General features: G+C 32.8%; 1 protein-coding gene across 4 annotated transcripts in view; it reads left to right on the forward strand.

Moving 5' to 3' along the window:
* Window positions 1-22,741, forward strand: part of PCDH7 (protocadherin 7) — a 466,821-nt gene that overhangs the window by 210,069 nt on the left and 234,011 nt on the right. The window contains exon 3 of one of the 4 annotated variants that reach the window (XM_031943112.1): window positions 21,358-21,414. The exons of the other annotated variants lie outside the window; for them this stretch is intronic. Within the exon in view, the coding sequence (XP_031798972.1) occupies window positions 21,358-21,392 (35 nt within the window). The 3' untranslated portion in view covers window positions 21,393-21,414. The remainder of the gene's footprint in view (window positions 1-21,357; window positions 21,415-22,741) is intronic. 4 annotated transcript variants of the gene reach the window in all.

Below are 22,741 nucleotides of genomic sequence, written 5' to 3' on the forward strand. Positions count from 1 at the left end.
ACTTGACATTTATTTTATAGATTACCAACTCCATGCATTTCACGATCAATGAAACCTGTTTCTTATGTCCACATTGGAGTGTTTTAATAGGTAAAATGTGGATTATCCTAACATGTAGTTATTTTAAATTTGACTTGTTTTTTCATTTTTTTTCAAAGTTACTGATAACTTTATGATTTTAATTTTCATTGATCTTGAGGAAGACATTGACATATGTATGGGGGAAGAGGAAGAGTGACAGAGGATTGTAAGGACATGTTTTCTTCTTGGAGATGAGAAGATTTCAATATCCAAGCCTATTTCTCAGACTGTTTTCAGAAAAAAGGGCCGATTGTTGCCTAAAACTTATACTCTGCTATGTATCAATAGTCAACAGAACAATTTAATTGAATTTAGACTGAATATTGAACAGAGATATTTGCTATCATTTCCTTAATTCTATTCAACAAACCAGCAGGTTTGTTTTTATCAAGTACCTTTTACCAAAACAAAACAAAGGCACCTTGATAAATTCTGATAATCAAAAGACCCAACCATTGTCTTCAAGGATCTTGTAATCAAATAAGAGAGTCTTGAAATGTGTACAAGGATTATCCTCTATCTCAACATTTATGCAAAACTACATTATCTGCCATAGAGTCTTACATGGCAAAATCATAATGTTTTAAATTAAATAAAAAAGTTACATATGTTCAAAATGACATTTTTGGGAAGTAAATAATTTTCTTCTTTTAATGTTGGGCACATTTTCACTCTCTTAGGAGCCGGTGTTCTAAATGCAAGATCCCTATTTATGTAAATAAAAAGATAGGAAGTGACATTTCCTACAGGAGGAATATAGACATTCTACTATGAAAAGCCATTATCTCTAATTCAGGGAGAGACTTAATTTAATCAGCAAGAATTTATTAAGCATCTGCTATCTTCTCAGGCCTGAGAGTATCAATAGAAAAGTGATATAGCTCTTGCCCTCAATGACCTTCATGTTCTTTTGAGGAAACCACATATACATGCCTAATTATATACATTCAAATACAAAGCAGGCCCAAGAGAACCATGGATGGAAATTCATATCAATTAAAGGATGAGAGATGAAGATATGAAAAATGGTTTTGTCACCTGTAATGGCTGTGACAAGAAACAATCAAGACTAAGGTACAGTGATGGGCCCCCTCACTTCCACAACTCTTCATTTTTCCACTACACTTTTAGAAGAACTAAAGAGAAGTTTTAATTAGGTAGTATGAACCAAAGAATGAATATATATATATATATATATGTATATATGTGTTTGTATGTATATATACATGTATACATACAAATATACATATATATGATGATTCATAATTTATTTAGTTTTAGATATCACAAATTATATTGTTAGCAGCTATTCATTCCCTTTGAAAATGTGAATTTTTAATATAAATATGCAAAAATAAGAAATTATGAACAATTAGGATTTAGAGTATCCTTATCCTCATTTATCTTATTTGAAAGTATTAGTCATATATTTATATGGTATACATTGTCATCTTAAATTCTACTTTAGATTTAGACTTCTTGCTTTTACTTTAGAGATTTTTTTGTCCAAAGCATTGTTACATTTGAAGGAAGTAATGTCAGATCTGAGAGTGGTATTGAAAGTTACTCTTCTGCTTCCCAGGAATGTATTCATTCATATACTTCATAGATTTTGCTAAGAAATGATCTCATCCTGAATTTTTATCTAATTTACACACTGAACATATTTTTCACATTTGGTTTATGTCCTTATGCTCTTATAATTAATGCTGTAAACTGATTATTTCTTTACAAAAGGAAATCAGTGTCATTCTCTGGTTAAAAAAAATGTTCAAAATATGAGTTATACAACACAACTGTCAGGATTTTATAGAAATAATTAATGTGTGTCAGCGAGGTGATGCGGTGGATAGAGCACCAGCCCTGAAGTTAGGAGGACCTGAATTCAAATTTGATCTCAGACACTGAACACCTCCTAGCTGTGTGACCCTGGGCAAGTCACTTAAACCCAATTGCCTCAGCAAAAAAACAAAAATAAAAAATAAAAAGCAATAATTAATACAAATATTAAAATGTTAACCCTGCATCCCTACAAAATTCTTCTAAAGATCATTTTATCTTTTTCTTGATCTTTCTGCACACCTTGTCTTTCAGCTATTTGGGCCTTATCTCCAAAGTAACCCTAGACAATATTTTTCAACTCACTAAAACCCCAGAAGTGACTCTTAATGCTTAGTTTCACTACCCATTTTCCTTTGCTTCAGTATACCAGGTTTATTTTCACTTTCTTGACAAGGAGCAGATTAGATTAATTTGACAGCATTTATTCTTCATGATGCTGCCCTGTGCTTTTTGTGTTGATTGAAAACTTATTTTGCCCATCGACTCCCTTTATCCCTATTTCCTTTCCTTTCTATTTTAGAATTTTTAAAGATGTTGTTCTTCCATTTCATGGTTCATCTCCCCCCGCCCCCAGTTTTGAAAGTATAGATCTACTGTTAAGTCCATTTAAAAGCCTTGCTTCTTAGACAAAATGGATCTGCTAAACATCATTTGATTCCTGTGGGTGAACTGCAGGCATGTTGGTATGTTATCAGTGCATGGCTTGTCATTATTCACTTTCTGAAAAGGTGTCATGATCTCAGCAGTTTGGGGTGTTCCTTTCATTGACAAAAAACACAATCTGTTCATTCATGGCTGATTTGGGCTTCTGTCATCCATGTCCTTTCATAGGTGGTCCACAAGGGGATAGAGGTAACAAAAATAAACCAAAAAACCCACACAAATAAACACCTGCTATATGGGATCCTGCTCTCCTTTCTCTTGAATAGTGGAAAATAAGAACTGTCAGCCTATTATCTCCTGTTCTTGTCACGTGGGTAGCCCATCTTTATTTATAATTTTGGTATTTATATTTCCTTCCTTCTTGCTCTCACCAAGCACCATCCACCGTGATGCTCATTTCTAGTTCTTTAGCGATGGCTGTGGATGGCTACGTCAGACTTTTGAGTGGCTATAACTAGCATGTAGGTAAAGTGGTATGACAGCTCGCTGACATAATGATTCATGCTCTGTATTTAGGGTTAGAAATTCCTGACTTGATATTCTGTCTCACTTCATAGCCATGTGATTCTCACCTAATCTAACTCAGAGACTCAGTTTCCTTATCTGTAAAATAAGAATTAATAATTACATTTTCCTCAGAGACTAGATGAGATGAGAGTGAACATCTGTAAAGAACTTTGTAAACCTTTAAGTACTATATAAATGTTAGTGGTGGTGATAATGATGATGATGGCAAAAATTCAAGGCCCTGTAGTGTTCTAGGACTTAATATAACTACCATGCAGGAATGTTTCTCCCAAATGGATGGAGGTATTGGAATAAGATATGACATTCCAGAATTCTATTGAAATTTTTGAATATGGTCACGTTATACAAACATACAATCTAGCCTCCTTTTTGTTCATGCAGTAAGCAATTAGAACAGTGAGAATTAGAGACAGAGAGACACAGAAAGAGACAGAGACAGAGAGATACAGAGACAGAGAGACACACACAGAGACAGAGAAACAGAGACAGAAAATGAATATATATCATGGTTTTTTAGAATAGATGGATTATAAACTAGATGATTTTTATTCCTATTAAATAAGAAACTTATTTGTAGTTACTCAGTAAAAAGGAATGAAGATATATGCTAGTCATAAGACTTAGATTATTTCCTATGTAGCATCTTTAAATAAAATCTAACAACCATTCAGTTTAGATTTGCTGTTTGCATGAAGTCGTAACTAGTTGATGGAAATTTTTTTTGAAAGGTTTAAAACAGAAGAGGCAGAGTAAAAATCCAATTGTGTAAAAATCTAACATTCCTGCACTTCTATTTTAAAATGTGTACTTTCTGTTTTGCTCTTTCCATCAACTTTAAGATCAGAAAAAGTTTTATCAGTATGTAACTTAATATGTGCATAGCACACAGAAGGTGCTTACTAAGTGCTTATTGGTGGATCATTTCTAATTTAAAATTGTAGCAATGTTTTATGTGGCATTTATGCTGGTGCCCTGTTGTTTCAACATTGCAGGTAATTTTACATTTTAATAGTAACACTTTTAAGTGCTTATGGCAAATAACTCATTCTGCCAGAGGAGAAAAATACATGGACAGTTATAGAGTTACAGCAAGAATTCTCAGCCTAGGTTGCCCTATAACCTTCCTAACCCAGAATTCTGTCCCCAAACTTGGAGAGTTGTCAGGATATGGTTGCTTTTTCTTCGTTCACCTTCAAAACCTTTCAAACAAATGAATGAGAAGTGTCTGTGAACTCTTGAAATACCAAGATGGTAGCAGAGAAGAAAATTTAATTTAGTTAATCAACCAACTGCAAAAGTTCCTGGATGATTTAGAAAGCAAACAAATACTATTGATGTCCTTTTCCCATCACAACGCATTATTGAGGTTCTTTTGTAGTAGTCAATTTAACAGTTTAAAGGGTTAAAATCTATTTTTTTCTTTTTTGATTTCTTGTCAAGTATTAAGAGGGAGAATGAAGGTCATTACTATTACCCTGATATGCAATAACTAGCAATGTACAATATACTCAAGTAGATTAGAAGTCAACACTTTACTTTTAATCATATTGTTAGCATTTTATAATAGGAAAAAAATGAATATCTTATTTTCTTGAAAAGAAAATTGAATCAAGCTAGCTATGGATCAATTCAGTGAATGCATGTGAATTGTCATTATTGACTAGATTTTATCTATTCTTTCTTAGATGCATGACATTGCAATAGAATTGTAAATTTTAGATGTTATTATGTCCTTTGCACCTAAAAATAATAAACACACCTTTATATAAGGAATAAACATTAATTCCATTGTGCAAGAAATACCAATTCCAGTTTGTTTTTATATGTATAATACTCCAGAAATTTATGTTTATGGAAGGCCTTTAACATTGACATGAACTTAAGCACAGAAGGCAGTAATGTCTTCCAGGTCCTTTTTTCTTTATAATTCAAACTCACATAGAATTTTAAGCTTTTCAAGGACTGTACATAAGCATTATTTCATTAAAAATCATAAAATCTTTTGAATTAACACACATGCTATTTGTCACAATTTTGCAGATCACGAAGCTAAGTTTCTGAGACATTAAGTGACTTTCCCATAAGCACATAATTAATAATTGTAAAAGGGCTGTTGTTACTGGGATTTATGATTCTTAATATTGTATTGTAGCCTAAGAAAAAGTAGTTGCCCAACTTACATGAAGATACAATCCTTTTCTTGTATCATGAGAGTTTATTACTTTTTCTACTTAGAGACCACATTAATGAATATTGAGTGTTGGGGAATTCCTATGAAGTTCAAGGTAATCTGCCTAAAGGGCAGCTAGATGGAACAATCAGGGAGATTCCATCTTCGTAAGTTCAAGTCTGAATTCTGACATATGTTAGTCATGTGACCCAGTTTAATAGTCATAATAAATTCATCAGGACCCAGTTTCCTCTTCTATAAAATGAGCTGGAGAAGAAAGTGGCAAACCATTCCAATATCTTTGCCAAGAAAATCCCAAATGGGGTCACAGAGTAGGACACAACCGCTTAAATGACACAGCATAATTTAAAAATAAATATACATAGTATATTATCAAATAAATATGTTTTACAGATTAAAAAAATCTGTAAATTCTCTATTTTGGATGTTTTGTCACAAAACTACATATTCCCCTTACCTACATAGGCTCAAATGCAGTGAAAATATGCCCATGAGTAATCCTAGTATTTACACTGATTTTCATTACTTTCTTTCACATGATATCAATTACTTAAATAATTCTGATTAATATTCAACCTTAACCCAGATCATCCAAATATTTTACATTAATTTCAATCTAGAATCTCTTTGAAAATATTTGAATTGGAAGTTTACATTGATTTGTCATTACTGATTGCTAAGCCTTGACCTTGGATATGGGTACGTGTTTAAAATGTCTTTGAGTGGGCAACTTTTAGACACGGTATAGTTTTTTTCCTGAATACTTCCCTTCCCATCACCCAACTTCCTACAGTCTATTCAGCAGGCTCACTCACATTCAGCCTTCAGTGGTTCTTGGAGTAGTCAGTCTGGAAAACTAGGTGTGGTTTCCTGGACAACAGAGAGTCTTCCAGTTCACCTCTATATTCCATTATAATGAAGATCGAAAACCAATTCCTAGCCTTCGTCTATTTTAACCACAGGCTGTTTTTATCCTCCTTTCTGAAATCAAACCCATATGGCTTTCTTTTGCAGTCCACGTCTGGATTTTATCCAAGCCCCCTGTTCAAGTAGCTATTAAATTAGTGTTATCAATTGTTCATGGACATAGTGGTTTTCATGTGTGCGTTTCTTAAACTCTTTTAAGGTACAAAGGGTAGGAGTTCTAACTTGATTACTGAGTTCCTGTTGTTTATTCTTTATAATGTTAAAAAGGGATTTTTTTTTTATTCGTTTACTTTTTTAACTTAGCCATATGAGTGTTTCTGCCCCTTTTCAATTTTTGAGGGAAGCATATGGAAGAAAGCCACAGAGTAACTCACTTAGATCCTACTTATCTTTAATTATTTTGTATTCTCCAGCATATTAGTCACTCCTACATGTCCATCACTCTCATTCCCTCTCTTGCTCTCTTTCTCGCTCTCCCATTTTAATCAAGCTTCTCTATAGAATTACAGGGAAACCTTAGATACCCTCAATCTTGTTTCTTCAACAATGGCATGAATATCTCCCTCCCAATAAATAAGCTGCTTTCCTACTTTGACAGAGAAAAATATAGGCCCCAACTCACTCACACACACTTTCTCTCTCTCTCTCTCTCTCTCTCTCTCTCTCTCTCACACACACACACACCCTCTCTCTCTCTCTCTCTCTTGTTTCTCTCCCTTCCTCTCTGACTTCATCTCTCTCCCTCTCTGTTTCTCCTTCCGCCTCTCTTTATTTAATAGTTCTTCCTTTAATCTGCTTTAAGCTTGCCTGATGAGAATATAACATATGTTTTTATTAGGTGCTCACTACTTTATTTTCCCTCTGCTCTTATATTTACTTTCTTTTCCCTCCGTTCTTACATTTACTTCATGATATCTTCAGTCTATATTATATATGCTGATTTATCTTTATATTTGGGATCTCTTACCACTATTTATTTATTTTTTTGCTGAGGTAATTGGGGTTAAGTGACTTGTGTAGGGTCACACAGCTAGGTAGTGTTAAGTGGCTAAGGCTTTGCACTCAGTCTTCCTGATTTCAGTGCTTTGTCCACTGCACACCCTAGCTGCCCCCTACCACTAAAATTTAAGCTCATTGAGAGCAGGAATTTGCTTTCCTTTAAAAAAAAAAAAACAAACAAACTTCAGGGCTTAACATTGTTATCTAGCACATTTAATAAATGCTTACTGATTGTTTTCATTATATATAATTTTTAATATATAAAATGATAAAATTTAGTATATAATAAACATTAAATACTTCATTTAAAATTACTTCTGGCCGCTTGGCTAAGAAAATAGAAGTTCCTTATGAAAAAGAAAAGCAAATGTTTCTCTATAAATATATTTTCATGAAAACTAAATTCAAAGACATTTTAAAAAATGAATGCAGTAAATTTTAAATTTATTTTGTGCCAACTCTTTACTTTCATTACACATATTCTAATTTCCTTAATGGTACAGCTTTATGTGAATGATTTTCCTGACAAAGGCTTGTAAATTTCAACAACTCGGAAAAATATATAATTTATCACAAAATATTTATTAAGATCACTTCATAAATATTGGATTTCTTTTTTCCCTTTTTCAAAATGTGATTTTATTCACTTAATTAAATATTTACTGAATTACACGTAAAACCATTTTTAATACTTTTTACATTTTTGAGTTCCAAATTCTCATCTTTCTTACTGCCTCCCTATTTGTAAAGGCAAACAACTTGATGCAGATTATACATATGAAGTCATACAAAAGAAAACAGACACAAATATAAAACACGAAAAATATGAACAATGGGGAAAAATGCATGCTTTAATCTGTATTTCAAATTCATCAATTTCCTCTGGAGGAAGATACCATTTTTCCCAATGGATCCTTTGATCCATGGAACTGCGTTGGATCATTGTCTGGATCAGAGTGTCTAAGATTTTTACACTTGAATATTGGATCTGTCCAATAAATGTCTAATAGGCATTTAAAACTCACTCTTTCTGAAGAAGAAATGAATTCTTCTCTATTCTTTCTTTCCAATTTCCCCATTTCCAACCATTGTAGTACAATCTTTCTAGTTATCCTAGAATTGATTGTAAACTATTAGTCATCTTCAATTCTTCTCTCTTTCACATACTCCATATTCAATTTTTGTCAAGGCTTTTCAGTTCTACCTCCAAAATAATTCTTGAATCTATTCCCTTCTCTGTAGTCACAAAACTCATTTTCCTTTAAAAATGGGGTATTAGAATATCCCTCTCATTTGAGGTATAAGAATGCCCTTAGAATTTATCTTTTTTTCCTTAGTCTTTCCATATATTTTCTTTCACATACCTGGCAAAACAATGTTCCTAAAAACACAAAACATAGTTCTGTGAAATTCATTATGTAATTAAAATATTTTAAAAGAGAAAAGGTGTCAGCAATATGACATTTCTTCCTTGCTCAATGATCTACAATGGCTCCCCATTGTCCCTACAGTAAAATACAGACAACTTTATTTGGCTTTTCAAACCCTTTGCAATATGGGTCAACCAAAATTCTAGGCTTTATTATATGTTACCATTCTTTACAAACGTCTCGTTTAAGCCTCCAAAGTCTAATTTCCTTGTACTTTTGAATGTCCTGATTCCATTGCATGGAATGCACTTTTTTCCTCCCATTTCCTTCTAAGCTCAGCTCAAGAGCTGTTTTCTGTATGACACTTTTTCTAATATCCTAGTTTCTCTGTCATATCAAATTAAGTGTATTTAATTTATAATTACTTTTGTTTTACTTATGCAAATAAAGTTTTTACTGATAGATAGTAAGCACATTGAAGACAAAGGATGTTTAGTTAGTTTTTCTTTTTTTGACTCTACAGCATTTAGAAGTTCCTGGCCTACAAAATAACATGCTTATTATTTGGACGATTTGTATAGTAGCATATTACAACTTAGACTGGTGAAATTATTGTCATTTTTCTGTTGTTCCATACGCATAAGGAAAACCGTGGAAAATGCTATGTCAATCCCTGAATTGTGGATGGTATATGAAGTACTCATATTTTCTTAACATATATTCACATTTCTACTTAAACTCCTAAATTGAATTACATATAACCACAAATAGGAAGTACTTTTGTAATATGTGGAAATATTTTCAGGTTCTATTTGAAGCATGATAATTACCATACAACTGAACATCAGAAGCTAAAAAGAATATGATGACTAGTCTAGAAATGTTCTAAAAATTTGAAATCCGTGGTATCATTTTACTTATTTTGTCAAAAATAATAACATGAAAAAAGGAAAAACAAAGGGATTGCATTTTTTCTGAATATTTGGGAATGGTATGAATGTCGTTGTGTTGTTTGAATCATGTCTGACTCTGTGACCTCATTTGGGGTTTTCTTGGCAAAGATACTAGAGTGGTTTACCATTTCCTTCTCCAATATGAATAGATGAAACATATTCTTTAAAAATGTAATCTAATGGGTTTGGAGGATTCAGAGATGTGTGAAATCGGCATAATTTATTCAGTGAATATATTCACTGGAGCCTTACTTTTTTTCCTGAGCATGAAACATGGCAGAAAAAGCCAAGCTATAGTGTTCACTTTTTTTTTTTTTTTATTGACGAGCAGCCTTTACAAACTTACTGTGAATCCCACTCCCTAGAAAAATATATTATTGAGATAATTTAATCTATTAGCATTCTTTTAAGGGGTGAGGGGCTTTATGTTACCTCTCATATATATATAAATACATACATATATATACATATATGGTGTATAGTGTATATGTGTATGTATGTGTATGTATGTATGTGTGTATATATATATATATATATATATATATATATATCAGCAAAATTGAAAACACACAACAGAATCTATCATTGGGACTTAGATTTCAAAGTCTCAGAGACTGATCTGGAAGCATTATTTCTCCAAAGTTTTATAGAGGAGAGAAATTCCCTATCCCATGGGGTGAATAGAAGTTGGGTTGGAGTGGGGAGAGACTTGAACAGGCAGACTCACCAACAAGTTATTTCTAGAGCAGTGACGATGTCAGAGGAGAAAAGGAAGTGTATCCAAACAATGTTGTAAAATGAATTTAGGGTTATGGTGCAGTGACAGGGTACTGGAATCAAGAAGCCCAAGTTTCGCCCTAGCCACATCCACTTATTAGCTACCTGATCGTAAGTCACAATGCAAGTCTATCTCATTTCTAGAAAAAGGATAACAATATCACTTATGTTCCAGGGTTGTTGGGAGGAAAAAGTAGTTATTATTTATAGTGCTTTGCAAGCCTTAAAAGTATTGTATAAATACTAGCTATTATGTGTGCGTGTAACATGAGTGTTATATATGCATTGATTAAAGGCCTCATAAAAATTTTTATTAGCCATATTTTGACAAAAAGTGCATCTGATCTACAATAATTGCTATAAAAATAGTGGAATCCATGAAAATCTGAAACAATGCCACGCAAGACCAAATAGGACAAATACGCTGGTTCCATATATCCTTTTATAATGGTAATCAAGTAGCTGTTTATTCAGAATTTATTTGCTCAGAGGAATTCTTGAATTACTATCTCCTCCACACAGTCCTGCAGGTCAGGCAGAAACCTCCTTATTAAGGAGAAAGATTTCAGAAGCTCTCAATGCTTTGCATATTCTGCTCAACTTTTTATCAGTCAAAGAAAGTCAAAAAAAAAAAAAAAAAAAAAAACAACAAGGGAACCTTTACCTTCGGGCTGGTCGCCTTGGTGTCTTTTGGTAAGCTCTGTAATTGATAGTTGTCTTTCTTTAAAAAAAAGTTCCACAGCTGTAAGGATAAAGTTCTGAGAAATTCCTTGTGGAACAGCAAAGGGTTTCAATGACAGAAGGACCAGGGCAGGGATGTGAAATCTTATGATTAGGAATAATTTTGATACACCTTACACTCTCACCTTTCGACTTAAAAATATTAGGCATGAACATCTCTTAATTTAAATTTTGGCATGTAGTTGGCTCCCAGAGAATTCAGGGGCATAAATAAATTTCTAAAATAGAAAATATAAATGTATTCTGAATTCTTTCCTAGGAATGTAATACCCAAAGGGCAAATCACCCAGGGAAATAGAAGCATAATAAATGTAACCTCATAAGGTTAAATTTCTAATTTATTGGCTAGGTTACTGCATATAATTTTATTTGTTCACAACTGAGAATACACATGAAATATTTTTCAAAAAATATTGTGCTGCTCAAAGCCTAAAGGACAGTTCTGCCTTATAGTGTTTGTCTACTTAGAACTAAAGCAGTTTTCATTAAAAATACAGCAAAAAGGCGGAGAAGATAGGACTGGGATGGTACAGTGACAGCAGATTACTACAATTTGGGGGAAAGGATATAAGCATGATGGCATAATCATGGGCCTTATTAAGAAATACCAGTCTCCTGAAGCATTGCTTGATTCTTTACTAAATTATTAGTTTTCTCTCTTAGAGAAGTATATTTTACAGTAAAGGGGCTACTGATAAGTTTCCTTCAGTAGTGTAGAAATAACACAGTTTAGTCCCTGTTTTTTTTTTTTATTGTTGTTGTTTTTATTTTTCTTCCAAAGTTTTTATTTTGTTAGTTTCGGGAAATCCTGATTATGAAAAATACTGCCATTTGTTTATATTAGCAATAACCCACCAACCTATGATTTTAGGGAGTTAGTTGCTTTGGGGGGACGCTTAAGGGTCATATAGCTGGATATGACAGAGGCTAAATTGGAAGCCAGTTTTTTTGTTGTTGTTGTTGCTTTGAAGCACTTCATCATGCTGACAGCAATCAGTTAGCAAAAAATAATTTGTTAAAATAAGAATCTGTGTTGTGGGGATTAGCTCTTTCCTTCCTCTATACCCAGTATTGTGCTTCAAAAGGTTTAAGAACTGCCCTTTAAAAAAAATAGGGTATGTATGACATACTTTTAAATTTAATCTACATCAAGCCACTTTTTTAGTCTAGACCATCAAGAAAACAATAAATCAAGACTCAATTTATAGCTTTTGCTGATTGTTGTAAATTCTTGTTCTGAAATTTAATAATCTGCTCTATTGGAACCTGGTGTACAATAAGAGTATAGGATAATTTTGCCTGTACTCCTCCTTTCCAGTTTGAAGCAGCCTCCCCTCAAGTGCCCTCACGTTCTGGTTGACCAGAGTACAAGGGCATTTCAAGGTCCTTTGTTCTCACCCCATCATGTTGCAGATGAGGTAACTGACATCCAGAGAGAATAGATGAAGACAGAAGTGGTAGGTGGGGGGATTCAAATTCAGGTTCTGTGGCTTGGTGTGTATCACTCTATGCTCTTTCTGATGTCTTCCTTTTCTCCTCCTCCTCCCTTTTCTCATTTGAAAGGGGATGTGGAGGGGGGGAGCACACACATTCAAGTATCTGCTTTGCTTTATATCACAGGCCAATCTGTGATGCTCTTCAGAACAGAATTAATACTAGTAGTAACAAAGAATACTCTATAAGATACGATATATCGGTAAATCAGATTATGGACTGTATTGTAATATCTATCTAAAACCATTGTATTCCACCAGATGAGCAGCTCTGAAGCACGCTCCTATTGCAGTCTTACATTTTGTCCTGTATTTCAGTAAGATTGGACATTGTCAGATGAGATCGGGCATGGAATTCCCATTACCAAATATATCTTTCTGTGAGTTATGCATGAGTCCACACCAGGCATATGTCTTTGTGCTTCTGTGTAATGCATCATCTTATCATTTCATTGCATTTCATCATAAAAGAGTCCCACAGAAATGAGACCAACATAAAATTTAACATAATGTCAGAAGTGAAGCCATTAAATTACAATTCATAAAAGCCCTCATATTCTACCAGTTTTATTTTAGTGTTCTACGATTACACAGAAATTAACAGTATAAAGATTTGAAAGGTAGCATAGTCAAAGATCTGCTACTCAGGTCCAGATTGATAAGTGTGATTTATAGGCATAGCATTGATACATCATGATTGGTTTAAAAAAATGTCACTTCATTCTGACCAGATATAAGAATGTATTCATCTTAGGGGAAAGAAGTACATGTTCAGAGGAAAATGAGCTCTATAAAAGACCTGGTATCAACAATTACTTCCTTAATTACCTCACCCCACCCCCAAATAAGTTTATAGTCTGAGTGATTAATAGACATGGTGACAACATATTTAATAATTCCAAAGTTATCATTCATGCTTTGGAAAGATTTAAAATGAAAATAAATTCATCTCCAATTCTGATATTACAACTTCCCACACTGCATTTCTTAGAAAAATATCAAAACACAGTAATGTTCCATCTATAAGACTTTATAAATGGATTCACTAATGTCCGTGTTAGGTGAAGAAAATATATTATTGCTTTGTGTCTTTCATATACTCTAAGCTTAAAACTATAAGGCTAAGTCACTAAAGAATCTTAAAGATAGTAAAATTATAAAATATTTGCCTTTTTTCTCAATCTGGGTAAAAAACATTTGCCTGTATAAATTCATTTCTGTTGATTTTCCCCTTCCTAGGTTTTTTCAGTTTCACTTATTCTGATTCTACTTGCCAGCTGTTCAGAATGACTGAATTTGCTCAATATTCCTTAGAATAAGAAACTCAGAAAGGTCTCTTAGGGTTGCTATTTAGCTTAAGTATTTTAAAAAACAAAACAGGTTTAAACAAGACTGTTGGGTTACCAGCATGGACAAGTTCATCTGAATACATATGATCATATTTCCTTCTAGAATTTTCAAAGTTAAAAAAGTAAGTTTTTTTTTTTTAAATTAACAGTCATTGACTAGTCAGGAAACAGTGAACTTAAAAGCCTTTTAAAAGTTGACTACTAACTTACTCATCTTTGGAATTACAATTTAGATCATCCCATACCCAGAAGGACTGTAGCAATGTAGACTGTAGCCCCTTTCGGGGGGGAGGAGAGATGGCAGGAACTGGTTGATCGTATAATTGATGCTGTGGATTCATTTGTTCCCAATTGATATTCTTAGAGAATTATTTGAGGCATAACCAATATGTGTTATATGTTAGTTATATTGTAGCCATGACATGTCAACCACTCATGGGTACTCAACAATTATTTGAAAAATTCTGGGATTTTCTTTTTCTAAGAAAAAAAATTATGGTTATTTCAAGCTGCTTATGCCATGTATGGCATCCCATATAAAGACTGACTGTAACATTACCTAAAAATTTCAGTATTTCAATAAAGGATAGTAATTCTGACCCAGAAGGCAATCAGATATGACACGGGAAATGGTTTATAAAAACTACTGTGTACTGCTACCCCCCCCCCAAAGAAAAAAGAAAAAAAGATCCATTAGATGACCAGCAAGAGCTTTTGTTTGAAAGCTTACTTAGTTCAGTGCTTGAACAAAAGCTACATAATTCATTATTGGGTTACACTCAAAGCCTTTCCAAGTTGGACCTGCCAGATCTTGTACTCCACCAGCATTGTTTTCAGAAATACAGGGTCACCTTATTGCCTGAAGTGAGGCGTTGAGTAGAATTGTAGAGGAATGCTATAGAATCACAAACATTCTCCAGCACGGTATCTTAAAATGGTCATTCTGTGATAATCATGTCTCATATTTATATGTACTGCAATATTGTATGTACTGCAAAATTGAAAGTATCGAGGGTAAAGTAAATGGACTAAATTTGCAGAGAAATAGAGCTGCTTGGTGAGCTACCAAATGGTTTAGGAAAACAGCAGCTGTGAGTTCTGCTCCTAGATCTTCCTCTGACTTATGTACTATAAACAGGATGAATCTCTTATTGTCAACGAGTTCCCCTTTACACCTTCGTAAAATGGTCATGGCAAAATTCAATTACCTGCAGCCTACTTTATACAACTATGTGACCTGAAGCAAAGTGCTACTAGGAGAGGAAATTTACACTAAAGATACATTCTCTTCTACTTTAAAGACTCTTGTGGCAATTTTAACATGCTCCTATAATGCTAATTCAATGAGCAAGTCTGTGCTTTTATTTACTTACTTTTTTTAAAGCACACTGTAATTCCAAACACAGTCCATGCTTAACTTCTTTGGTAGAATTCAATTTTGGCAACTCCTCGACCCCATGAGCTCATTTTATTTTTCACAGCTCAAGCATAGTTTGACTATAACATATTACTCAGTCATATATTCCTTCCATACAGGGGGCTTCCAATGATTCAGAGAATCCTAGGTAATCTCTGTAATGTTTTTAGCTTTGGATTCATTGGCTGGCCACTAGAGTTAATTTTGTAAAAAGACTTCCTTGTACCCAATGTATATTCTATCAAATTTGGAACACATTTATTTCTCGTGCATCAACATGCACAGTGCTTGGTTTTTGGGTAGCGTAAGCCATGGTATGCTGTGTTTTGCTAAAATGAATGAGTAAGGCATAAGGACGCATCAGAAGAATTGAAAAAAAAAATGCACAGCCTGTCCCTACCACCTTGAGCGATACAAGTTAGAACATATTTCAAAAATTCGAGGTACAAAGTCTTACAGTGTTTGCTGCAATTGGACTCTTAAATGCCAGTTTTCTGTTTCCTAGAATGAGAGTTTCATGGTATCTGCTGCATTTGAATTTATATTGTGTGAATTTTGAAATTATATGCATTTAAAAACATATTAAAGTGCACATATTATAAAATAGGGGCTGTTAGGTGGTGCTGCCATGGATAGCAACCTGAGAAGATCTCAGATGCTTACCAGTGATTCTAGGCAAGTCATTTATCCCTTTTTACCTCAGTTTTCTCTTCTGTAAAATGAGCTGGGGAAGGAAATCATTCTAGTTTCTGCCAAGCAAACCCCGCCTGAGGTCATGAAGAGTTGGAGATTATACACGTATTTATATATATATATATAATCTCTCTCACACGTCTGCCACACACACCCACACCCACACACATATATATCACACAGAACTCATGTGAATGTCTTGATAATATAGTTGAACATTAATTATTAGATATTCTAACCAGAAGAGTAAAAACAAAGTTTTAGAGATAGAATCTTTAATATCATTAGACAAAAATATCATTCTTGATTTTTTCTGATTAACGTTATGTAACTTATTCCTTCTTCGCAAAACAAAAAGCCTGGAATCCTTTCTTTCACAAATGAAATTATTGTCATGCTCTGAGCAAATAAATGTAGATGGATGCTAAAATTATAATACTTTAAAATTTCTTCTTGGATGTAAACTTCATTATGTCCAAAATATCTTTCCTAACTCAACTCTTTTTTTTTTCTTGCTGGGGAAGTATTTTAAAAATTATAATTCTCAAGTCTCTTAGAGTCCCTTGGATGAAGATTGCTAATAAAAGACTGAGATTTTCATGTGAAAATCAAGGCCAAAATAGTAATATACTGAAAGAGTTGGTATAAACTCTTGAGATAATCTACTGTAAATGTAGTGTGCATGTGCAATGGTCTTTTTAGTTTTGTTGCATATTACATTTTAAATTCTATTTTTCCCTACATGAGATAAAGAGTCTCCAAAACTCTTCCCTTGATTTTCAAAATATCATAAGTCTTTCTGGTACCATTGGCAACAAAAGACTTTGAGCATAGTGTAAGTGGGAACTAGCATTCCAACCTCTGTTATAGAATGTCCTAATTTAGTAGTACCCCAATGAAGTTATTTTATTATATATTACAAAAACATCTCTCCCTTCCTTTCTTTCTACTTTCTGTCTACTCTTTCCACCACACGAATCATTTTACCTTAATTTCTTCGCTTCCTAAATTCCATCACCACCTTGTTTCCTTTTCTGTTTATATTGGACCATGTCACTTGTATGCTTAAGAACACTGGTCCATGAAAGACTTTTTAATGCAAAGAAGTGAAGTTATAAAATCAAGGATTTGTCAGTTTTGAGCTTTTGAGACATGGCTTGTATATAACAATAGAATATAAACAATGAAGAATATTCTGGTGATACCCCTTCTCCCAAATAGAGAACTGTTCTAATTAAATCTATGAGGATAGATCTTCAAATTTTATTATCACGCTTTGCCAAACCTTTAAAATCAATATGAATTTATGTTGAGGAAATGCAGTGCATCAAGAGATTTTCTGTATATCATCACATAACAGTCTCAGTTTCCCATTTTTATGATTTTTTTCTAGTTCTATCTAAGTCACCTTTACCAACTACCCCAGAAACATTATGTCCTTTGCAAGATAACAAAATGGTTAAAATTGGGGTTTAAATATGATTCTGACACAACTTTGAAATCCATTTTAAAATATTTTTCATCTTTTGTTTTTAGATTAATTTAATTTCTAAATATATTCTCCTCCCCCTTTCTTTTTCCTTTCCCACTCTATAGGAACCAATCAGCCTAACAAAGAATAGGTGGGAAAAGTAGTTCAGTAAAACTAAGTAAAAATCCATCAAGTCATAGTATGTTCAATGGTTAGAAATGTTTTTTTGAAAAATCATTTATGATGAGTATGCTGTCTAATATCTCAGAGAGTTCTAGGGATCATTGGAATAAGTTAATTAGGTCCATGTTAGTGTGGTCCTATATATTTTTTTCTGAGGCAATTGGGATTAAGTGAGTCTGGTCTTATATTCTAAATATCCTAAATAAAATTTCCAGCAGCTCCGCATTTAGTTTTAACCACAGATTTTGTGCATATTCACAAATGGACATTCCTTTTGTAATAAAATGTAAATTTCTTAAGGTCAGAGATAGTTTCATTTATTTGAATGTGTCCTATGTATATGGTACTTTACCTGGCACTTATAGTTGCAAATAAAAACTGGTTAATTAATTCATTGATCAAATACTGTTGTTATGATCAGGGAAGAGAGGAACATAATAGTGCTGTAAAACTCCAGTGACATGAAACACTCATTCCCTGTAATTTTTTAAATGCCTAAATTTGGCATATTATATATTGGTCTTTTTGTATAAAAACAATTATTGTGGCAATCTTTCATTTGCAATAGAAGTTGTAATCTTTAAAAACAAAACCAAACAAACGAACAAAAAGATTTGATTTGTTTTTAACATGATATTTCAAGAATACATTTCTGAGCATGTGTAGTAAGCAGAGGAGTTACTAAAAGAGGAGACTCTATTGAGACTTAATAAGATATTTTTGTATCTCCTTAGTACTCAGAGAAAAAAAGGAATTGAAGCCCTACATAGAAGATGAAGGCATTTTAGGTAAACAAAGAAACAAAGGACAAAAAAGCCCATTGGTTTCAAAAGTATAGCCAAAGCATTACTAAGAATTAAGATCTATGGAAGTGCTCTTGACTGATTCCAAAACTCACAGAATTGAGTCAACAAGGTCATTTCTGTCAAGTTCCTGAGATAATGCTGAAGTTGTTCCCTGTTCATTTTCTTTACGTTGGACGAGCATTTGGAGCTTGTTCAAATCACTTCTCCATTGGTCTATTTGGGATTCTCTAAGATGTTATAATACAGCTTTTTATTTCTTTCTCCTCCTAACATATCTAGAAATTATACATTTAAACCCTAAGAGACTAACAAATATGGTTTTAATGAAAATACTCTTTGTATTAATTTATTAATTATTTTTTTTGGGGGGAACACATGAAACTATGAATCATGTCAGAACCAAAGTAATGTTTTATTATGAAGAAAACTCTTTAGTTTCCATCTTTTTGATCTCAATTTTTAGAATAATGGGTATATTATTTTGACAAATGAGTTTGAGTCACCATGAGATTTGACTTTTGCAGACAAATAAAAAAGAGCAAAAATGTGAGGAAATTGAACAGGTTCTTCACTTTCATTAGCAGCTCCATATGCTGTTTGTTAAATCTGATTCCATTTCCCTAATCTAGGCAGTGACTAAAATAAAAGAAATTAGCAATTTCACTTCGTTATGAAAACATACACATATCCACCACCCTCATGTAGTTTTATCAATCTGTTAGGTTTCTTGAGAATGTCACAGTTGAGACTTAAAAATAAAATACCATCCATGTATAACATATAATAATAAATTTATGTATGTGTTTATATGTGTGTATGTACATATACATGAAACATACTTCTCTGTCTCATATAAAAGAAAATAAAGATTCTCAGTTGCCATTCAGTAGTTACAGAGGGCACAGGCGATGAAGTCTGAGGCAGATACTTTAACCTCTTAGTTGATTTGTAACTGAAGATTTGCCCTGGTCTGTTTGTTATTTCATTAATAAATATCTAGAACTCAAGAACAAGACCCATAAGAAAAATCTAGCTCTTGTTTCTGGAAATAACAATTATGCTTGAGGTATATTACAGAGGCAGCAGAGCTCATATTTTATAAATAAAAATAGATAAACAGTTTTTAAAGAAAGGATGTAATGAACAGACTGTTTTCTGGTCCTTCCTTCCCTAGTCGTCTATGAATAGCCTTTCCAGGAGCTTTTAAATTACAAATAACACACTACAGTTATTTCTCCTTTGTAAAGGAAATAGGCCATTTTATTAGCACTTTCATCCTGGTAGGATAAAAAAGGGTTTGCTTTTCTTCTGTTATTTTTAAACAGAGGTGAAGCAGCTTTAACAAAAGAACATCTCCACGTCTCTTGGAGGAAGAGAAGACCCTTCTAATATCTTCCACTTATGGAGTTTAAACTGAATGACAAATGACAATTGTTGTTGGGCTTGGGTGGCTAAGAGGGAAGTACCTGGAGATTATAAGAAGGAAAACATAGAGAAGCTCCAAGGACACATGAAGATAAGGGCTTTTAATGTGTCTTAATTTTTTTTTTTTTTTAAGGTTTGGATTTGGGCTGATCTACCCAGACTAGGCAGCAAAGAGAAGTTCCTATAATAAAATTATCAAATGGAATTATGAAAAGTGATTTATCAGTAGAATCTACCTTTTAATAGTTAATCTCATCTCTAAATAGCAGAGGGCCCTTTGGGTAACTGTCATTGAAAAAGATTTTAGCTATAAGTCTTTGGAAATAATAAAGTTCATAGTTGGAAATAGCCTTTTCTTGTCAGTGTAGAAAGTCAGGAAAGAAGAAATTAAGGATTATAATGATTCCATACCACTTTTTCTGTGCCACATAAATTATGAGAGGACTTGTTTAAAAATATAATTATTTAGATTTCAGTTTACAATTGTAAACTTATACATTCTTATAATCAAATGCATGAGTTTGACTAAACATTTTCTTTTTATTTGCTCTTATGAAAAATGAGGATAAAAGCATAATAATTATGTGTGCTTAGTTTGTTGAAGAAAATACAGGGTATATGAAGTGATTGACTGATTTTGAAGGGTACTATACCTCCGAAGTGCCATATTAATGAATCATAAATAGCGATAGAAGGCAACTTAGAGGTAACTTATTCTAACCTCTAACTCCCTGCAAAAATTCTATCTAAAACAACCTTGCCAAGTCATATAATCTTTACTTAAACACTTCCACTGATGGGGAACTTATTGCCTAATGAGTATTGCTTTTTATGATTGACTGACTATAATTAAGGTTCTGTCTTATTTTCAAAGAAACTCTATCTCCTAATATCAATCTATTGGTTTTAAGAAGTCTCTTTTCAGTCTTTCCCTTCTATTATTTTTTGTTTAGGTTGATATTAGTATCATTTGTAATTTTGATCACCTTCCTCAAGATGCACTCATGGTCTTTCTTTTCTTGTTTTGTTTTATTTATTTTTTGGTATTTGCTGGAGGCTAAATAAACTATTCTGTAGGTGTTCTGACCATTGGAGAGAGCCAATTGGATTACTGTCTTTGTTCTGAAGATTGAACTTTTGTAAATGTGTTAAGGATTTTTAGGTCACAAATTTAGTCTGTTAAATCTGTATTCTCTCCTAACAAATATTTGTCCCCAGATAATATAATCTTCAAAAAGATTGAAAAATATTATTTTTCATATTTTCTTGCAATTTGTTAAAAATATAATTAAGATAAGGCTAAAGGCAGAACCCTACAATCCATAATTAAAGATCATTTTAGGTTGATCCTTGAGCTAGATACTCTGTATCATTCAATAACATAGGTATCTCCTTGACTTGACTACTATCTGTTTTGTCCACAAGTATGACGATGTTCTCTTTCTCAGGAGAATCGCCTCATTCAATGAACTTATGCTACTGAGAGTTAGCCATTAAAATCTCAGGTATGTTACTTATGTAATTTTCAGGAAACCATTAAGTCTGAGCTTCCTTGAAGAATTTTGGTATCAAACACACTCGTGACTTTTGAATATCTATCAAATACATTTGTTTCTTTCATTTGCCTAAGGAGAATTATGGAATATCAGCAGAAATAGTTTGCTTTGAAGGCTGAGAAACAATTCCTCTGATGACCTTATGCCATTAAAATTTTTTAAGATCACAAGGCCAGCCAGCCTCTTAAAAGTTGGACAGCTTCAATTATGCTATATGGAAAAAAGAAAATATTTTGTGTACCATGTATTTATTTTTTTAAATACGCTGACATTTATAAATAATCTTGAAGCATATGCTCAGTTTGGAGACATCACAGAGGTCTATTTGGAAATTAGAAGGCATAGATAGTATTTGATTAAAGGTTTCATTTTCTTCACCTCAAAAGGCATAGTCCCCTTTATTATATAAAATTGCAAATTGCAGGAGTAGCTGGAGATAGAATAAGATTCCATTTTCTTTAGAAAAAGATTATTGAATTTTCACACTTTAGGGAAATGGCTTTTGCCTTTTTTCTTATATTTTTGAGAACTTTTTTTTTTCATGGAGAACAAAATATGTTTCAATTTTTTTCCCCTTGAACTTATATACCTGGAAAGCCAATTATTGGCTTTATTCCTATTGGTTGATGTGTTGGTTCCTAATAGTGAAAAGCAAAACAAAATACCCCAAAACAAAAACAAACAACCAAAAAAACTCTCAAACAAAAAAAATACTAAAACTAAAAAAAACCCAAACCCCCCCAAAAAAACACAATTGATACTTCATGAATACCTATGATGAATTATTTTTAAAGTCTGTTATTTAGACCCACTACCAAAAATACTTTAGTTTTATAGGCTTTTTTTTTTTTTTTACATAACATAGAAACCATAATCATTTTCTGGGGAGAAAATACACACATACATAATTTTTTCCCTCAACCCCTTCTTCCTACACTCATATAATATGTAAAAATTCATTCTTAAGAGAGAATAATAGAGAAAATTCATGACAGCAATAAAATATAATATCTTTTTTGTGAAAAGAATAAATCAACCATTATTAAATGCATTGAGGAATAAAGTTACAGGGTCTTTTGATAGAGCACTAATTATTTTAAAGAGATGATGCTAAAGCCATTAATGGAACATGCTCATTTAGAATCTCATTTTGAATTCATTTCATAAACACACACACATATTTCAAATAAGATATAGTATAAATAGGATAAATGGATAAAGAACTGACTTTGAAGGCAGGATGGTCTAAATGCAAGACTGACCTCTGATTCATCCT

Source organism: Sarcophilus harrisii, chromosome 6 (assembly GCF_902635505.1).
Source record: "Sarcophilus harrisii chromosome 6, mSarHar1.11, whole genome shotgun sequence".
NCBI classification, from domain to species: Eukaryota; Metazoa; Chordata; class Mammalia; order Dasyuromorphia; family Dasyuridae; genus Sarcophilus; species Sarcophilus harrisii.